This window comes from Cariama cristata, unplaced genomic scaffold (assembly GCF_000690535.1).
Source record: "Cariama cristata isolate BGI_N322 unplaced genomic scaffold, ASM69053v1 scaffold13506, whole genome shotgun sequence".
Classification (NCBI taxonomy): Eukaryota; Metazoa; Chordata; class Aves; order Cariamiformes; family Cariamidae; genus Cariama; species Cariama cristata.
The window spans coordinates 1,597-7,715 of NW_009622759.1; the positions used below are offsets into that span (position 1 = coordinate 1,597).

The following is a 6,119-nucleotide window of genomic DNA, read 5'->3' on the forward strand; positions in this document are numbered from 1 at the left end:
GACATCATTTCAACAGGTGGTTTCTAGGGGTTGATTCCCACTTTTGTGGGATGACTAAGCATCTTAAATGAGAGTTCTACCTGTGTTTTTCTGTTTAGTTTTAGTCTAGGAGCTTGAGCAGAGGCAGCCAAAAAAAAAAAAAAAAAGTTGAATAGATTGAATTCCAGTATTTAGTCAGAAATTAACATCCAGTTTTCCTCCCTAGAAGTGGATGAGGCAAGGAAAGCAGACAGTAGTTTTCTACAACTTCTGTAGGTTGTCTCCCTCAACCTTCTGTCACTGTTCCCGTTGGGAAGGCATAGCCCCTTAGCTAGGTCACAGACCTCTACACTTGCTAGACGATAAGGGCAGATGCCAACACAGAACAAACCAGCACTTTACCCTCCTCTCACACCAGGTGCAGCTGTTCATTTTTCCTTATGGAAAGATGGGGGCTTCATGGGGCCAAAGAGATAGAGAGCAAGAGTGTGCACAACCTCTAAGTATTGTTCCTGAATAGGCAGAACCTCACTTTAAGGCATTTTTCTGCCTGTAGAGTGATCTCTTGAGTTCACTTTTTTAATCTCCCAGGTGCCTTCATCAAATTGGATTTCTCTTGACCCTAGCCTGGGGAGGTGGGCCAAATGTAACACATCTAAACTTCAATCTCACATCTTCATAAGGTTGCGCTGTCCCATGATAAGTCAGTAGGACTGAGGAACATTACAAAAGCTGTGAACTTGGCAATCACGGGATGGAGAAAAGCCAGGAGGAATCACCAACAGTACCACATCTTACATGATGTTCTTGCTTTTCTAACTCTCCCTGTTCTCCTTTGCACTGCTTTGCACAGTTTTATTACGTATTACTTATTTTAAAGATTTGGGAGATGTTTTTGAGAATGTGCACATTTGGATGTTTTGTTGCACACTGCCAAGTGGTCTTGGACTAGAGTAAGGTCAGACTTTCCTGTAATAGTGTCACAGGCGTCATAGTACAAAAGGGCAGAGAAACATGAAACATGAAACAGGAAAGTGGAGGATTGTGAAACATGTTAGATGAAAATCAATAGCTAGAAAGTTCAAGCAGGTTCAGACATATTTTAGAACTAGCTAGGGAAATGTTACCAAATATGAAAAGTGGTACTTAGCACTTTAGCTGGCACTCTGATATCAATGGTAGATGTTACAGCTTGGTCCTTGGAGAAACATTAATTGGTTTAGTTGTGCAGCATCTGATTAGGAGAGCTGTTCTACAAAGAGCGGTAATTTCCTTTTTCCATCCTCTTCAAAACAGCCATCGACTTTCCACTGATTTAATGGAACAAGATTGGGCTAGATATTTTGGCATATTACCACATTACCACACACAGCACCAGGAAATCCAGGTGACATCAAAACCTGAATGTTTCTTGGTGCTTTTGCAGTGTTAGTTGCCTCGGACAACATCTCAGCACAGGAAAGCTAGCTGATCTGGTTATGAGTAGATTGCAAAATTCTTTTAGCCTTCTGAAGGGGAAAATATCCTAAGAATCTGCAGTCTTGATCTGTGAGAGATTGACTGTGCTTGAGCAGAGGATGGGGGGGGTTGGATCTACCCTGCTGGATTCTTAAATACCAGTCTTTCAAATGCAGCACTGGAAGAGAGGAAGAGGAAGAAATTCTGTACTGAGTCCAGCAAAACTTACTTTTTTATTTCTTTGGTTAAGTCTTCACCTGTCATTTGGGCTAAATTCTGCTCTAACACACACACTTACAGAGCATGATTTCAGGAGGAGCTGGACAAAAAAACATTAATAGAAACCAAGGAGTTTGGCCCTTGTCTTGTAACCCAGAGAGAAACCTAGTCTGCTGCTGAAAACATTCCTGCATTAATGATGCAAGAGTCTCTGGGAAATTTTAGGTTCACACTTGCAGAATTTCATGATGGCATTGGAAAGAACTGTGCATGTCTGGGGTATATCTGGTGCATATCACTTTGAATGACATAGCAACCTGAAAAAGGGGCATGATCTTTGAAAAATTACAGTGCTTTTCACGTCTTGTCTTTTTGAAATTTGAAATTCAGCAAGGCAAATAAACAATTATTGAAAAATAAGAATTTAGGAACCTTATCCCCTACTCCTTATTATTTCTTCTGACTACCAAGATTGCAGATATGGTCCAAATCTGTGTATTAAAACTAGAGAGTCCTTGAATACTGTCTTTACCTAAAAGCAGCCTTTGCTTGGTTTTGGTATTTTTTACACAACTGTTGACAGAACAAAGTGTTCAGTGCAAATTGTTTGCTGTTTCACACATGCCCAATTTCAATCAGAAAAAAAGCTGCCAAAAAAGTTGCCAGGTATGAAATGATCACTCCCTGAAATAAGAGGCCTAAAAAAAAGTGCAGAGGACTCTCCACGGATACTTATAACCTTGAAGGCAGCTTCTTTGTGCTCTGAATAGAGTCCCATGCAGTCTGGATTGGACCGGGGCCCCCTCTCTGATCAGTGAGTTGTGTCTCTTCCCTGCAGTCAGGAAACTTGGCTCCTGACTGCCAAGTTTTGTGCTGTCTAAGCAGCAACGATGCAGCTCATAGGGAAAGTTCCAGTGTGTGAGAGCTGGCCAGAAAACATTTCCATCTTGCTGCTTTCTCAAAATACAAATTAAAAATGAAAATATATATATAACTTCTGTTTCTTCTCCCTTCCATTTTCATCTCAACCATCAAGAGGTAAGATGATGGTAAATGTCACAGAACATTTTAAACACTTTTATCTAAACTCCAAATTTCTGGCCACAGGGGGAAGATATCTGATCTGAGATGCTGGCCCATGTTTCTTTTCAACCATTAAAGTGTCTGCACAGTACAAAAAACCCACAGAAATAAAGGAACAGAGGGCTTTGTTTCTAAATACCTAGAAGTATTCTGAGAAGTAAAACAATCTGATAATTGAGCTGCAGGGCATTTCTTCTCCATTGAGGAATAAAACCTAGAAATGTTAATTGTACTATCTATCTATCATAAATGAAAGAAGTATTTTCTATACTGTGTAGCTAATGGCAAGAGTATTTTGGCACTGAGGTTAGAAATTTGTATGAAATGTTTAGGAAGCATTAAAAAATACAATTATATTTTCAGAATGAAAGGTAGAACTAAGAAAATACATAATATTTTTTATTACCCTAGGAAATATAACCTTTGACAATACCCAGGCTGTGTTTTTCCTGGCTTCAGGTACTGTCTTGTATAATTTTGAAAATTTTGATTACAATAATATTACCTGAACTTAAATGTTATTTTTTCACTGTGAATTTTTACTGGGATTTTGAGAACAAATCTTTCTCAGCAAGAAAGTGAAGGTAAGACTTACTTTGCTGAAGAGCTCCAGCGTGCCTCTCAATTCCATCATCAGATGTATTTTACATGGTACCAGCTCAAAACTCAGTAAAAACATCCTTTCCTTATCCTAATCTAGGCTTGCGAGTCATTAGAAACACCTTCAGGAGCCAAGACAAAAAGGTGCAGTCAATATGTTTATTGAAAGAAAACATTTCTAAAATGGCAGAAAATAATGATACATGGAAAAAAAGACAGAGCCTACATGCCACATGCCATTTTGCGGTGTTTACATTTAGCAGCAAGCACTGGAGGCACAGAGTTGGAGGTCCCACACCTCCAGCAGTGATGTAGGCTACCAGGCTGCTTTGATGACAACATAGTCATGTGTATGGGCCTCTATGAGTGACCAATATAGGGAGCACCTGGAGGCATGCTCTGCTCCTTTTGAAGGCATCACCACCAAAGGCTGCTTTGGGCGGCAGCAGCTCCAGGGACCCCATGGCTGTGCACCTGGGAGTGTCCCACAGCAAAGCAACAGGGCTGTGAGCTGAAGGGTCTCTTTATCTGCGAGCTTAGGCAAAGGGGGAATGGTGACAGTGGCTGAGGTGATTCCCTCTTTGCAATGTGAAGTAATCATATGTCTGTCCCCTTCACCGCTTCCCAGAGAGGTGTCCCATGCCTGTCCCAGGGATGTAGGGATTCAGGTATGGAACAGCTTCCACAAGGCAGAGCATATTTGGGAGTGAGGCAGAAGCGATGCTTTCATCAGAGGAGAAAATAAACACTAGAGGAAGCACCCTGCTTGCTGAAATGTATTAAAAGAGCTCTAAAACTTAATTAAAAATCATTCTATGGCAAGCTTGTAAGGTCACCATTTTACAAATGCATCAGTGCTCTTGGGAATCTAATGTTGCCACTTATTATGTCACAGCTCACAGCATATCCTAAAAGGAGGTGTAGGTATACTGGTCCTCCCAAGAGAATGGTACAACCTCCAGGACCATGTCAAACCTTAGGCCAACAACTCACACCAGAAGAACGCAGCTCAGGTGGGCTCACAGGACCCCTACGCTATCAGAGCAGCCAGAGAGCTGGGTGGGTGCTGAGAACGACTGACCAGCCCCAGCACTTCTGACATGGCTGGAGAGGACATGGATACAGGACTGAAGTAGTCCTTTAAGATGGGCCTTGAATGTCACCCCAGCAAAAGCGTAGATCACAGGGTTCAGGCAGCAGTGGATGAAGGAGATGGTTTCTGTCAGCTGCAAGGCCAGGGCTATCTGATAGCTCGCCTTGCAGTCATTGATGATGTGCAGGCTCTGCAGAGAGTCTAGGAACAGCACGATGTTGAAAGGAGTCCAGAAGAGGAAGAAAACAATGACAATGATGAAAATCATCTTGATTGCCTTGATCTTGTTCCGATTTTTGCATTTTTGCAGGTTTTTCAGTATCTGGGCATAGCAGCAAATGAGAATGCTAAGGGGAATCAGGAGGCCTAAGATATTGGCTGCAAACTGGGAAGCAACCTTCCAGGTATTGTCACCTGGGGGATATGTGGAGACACACTGCACAGACTGCTCGATTTCCAACTGCTGGTTGAACATGATAATGGGTACAGAAGCCAAGCCAGCCACCAGCCACAGGATTAAACTGATAATTATGCCACAAGAGGCTGTCCGTATCCTCATGGCATAGACCGCATGGACAATTGCTATATACCTGTCTATGCTCATGAGGGTTATAAAGAAAATACTGCTATAAAAACCTGTGTAATAAATGCCAGCCATTATCTTGCACATAGTGTTGCCAAAAACCCACTGGTCTGAAGCATAGTGGGCTTGGAAAGGGAGAGGCACAACGAAGAGGAGATCAGAGGCGGCAAGGTTCCGCAGGCAGATGTCAGTCATCGTCGTCAGCCTTTTCTTGGTCAGGAGAACCCAAAGGACCAAGGAGTTTCCCAGAAGGCAGAAGACAAACACAAGGCAGTACAGAATTGGCAGAAAGAGGGATTTAAACCTGTGAAAGCTGTTTCCTTCATTGCATGGAGCAGTGTTTTCATCATATCCATAGTCATATTCTGTTGTGCCAAGGAACTGGCTTGTGGGATTCATCTCAGATACCTGTGCAGAAAAGAGCAAGGGATAAATGGCTGTCTGTCCTGGCACGGGACTCCCAGGGTGGCTTCTGTCTCTCTCTGTGCCACAACGAGCCCATGGGTCAGCCTCCAGGCAGAGAAGGACTGCAAAATGCAGTCTTGCTCTCACTGACTGAACAAGAGCAGCTGTACCACCCAAAAGGCTGCACCTGCAGCCTGCAAATCATTCCTATACACCTGTAAGTATGACAGCTAGGATGCTCTTGGTTTCACCAAAACTGTTTCAGTGCCAGTGAGTTAACCCCTCTTCATTATAGTGACAGGGAAAAATTCATGCTCTGAATAGTTGTAATGGTGCAAAATGGTACAAAACCTGCACCTGATCTAAGAATCTGGATTTTCTTGTGCTCCCTGGGGTGGGGAAGCCTTTTGCTTGTAGCATAAAGACCCTTATAAAAGTGTCTCAGCTGAAGAAGCCATCACCAAGCAGCATAACCACATTTTTAGCTGAGCTAATCAGAGCTAGATACTGGCATGGGGCATAGAGACATGTAAGCTAGTTTTCCATGATTGGGTGCAGGATCGCATACAAAAAACCCTCCGCAGCAGCAAGGAGTTCACACGGTTAGACAGCAGCACTTGCAATGCCGAGTTCTGGGCTGCTGCAGCGAGGCTGCTGCTGACCTTTGAGTTAGCTGGTAAACAGCTTGGCTGTACCTAT

At 42.9% G+C, this 6,119-nt stretch overlaps 1 protein-coding gene across 1 annotated transcript; it reads right to left on the reverse strand.

Moving 5' to 3' along the window:
* Positions 1 to 4,358: 4,358 nt before the first annotated feature.
* On the reverse strand, positions 4,359 to 5,414 carry LOC104155820 (C-C chemokine receptor type 8-like). Its single transcript, XM_009702470.1, has one exon. It carries the CDS (start codon positions 5,412 to 5,414, stop codon positions 4,359 to 4,361), a length of 1,056 nt encoding a protein of 351 aa, XP_009700772.1.
* Positions 5,415 to 6,119: the final 705 nt, after the last annotated feature.

Coding starts and splice junctions, on each gene's coding strand:
- LOC104155820 (XM_009702470.1), bottom strand. CDS start 5,414: ATGAATCCCACAAGCCAGTTCCTTGGCACAACAGAATATGACTATGGA.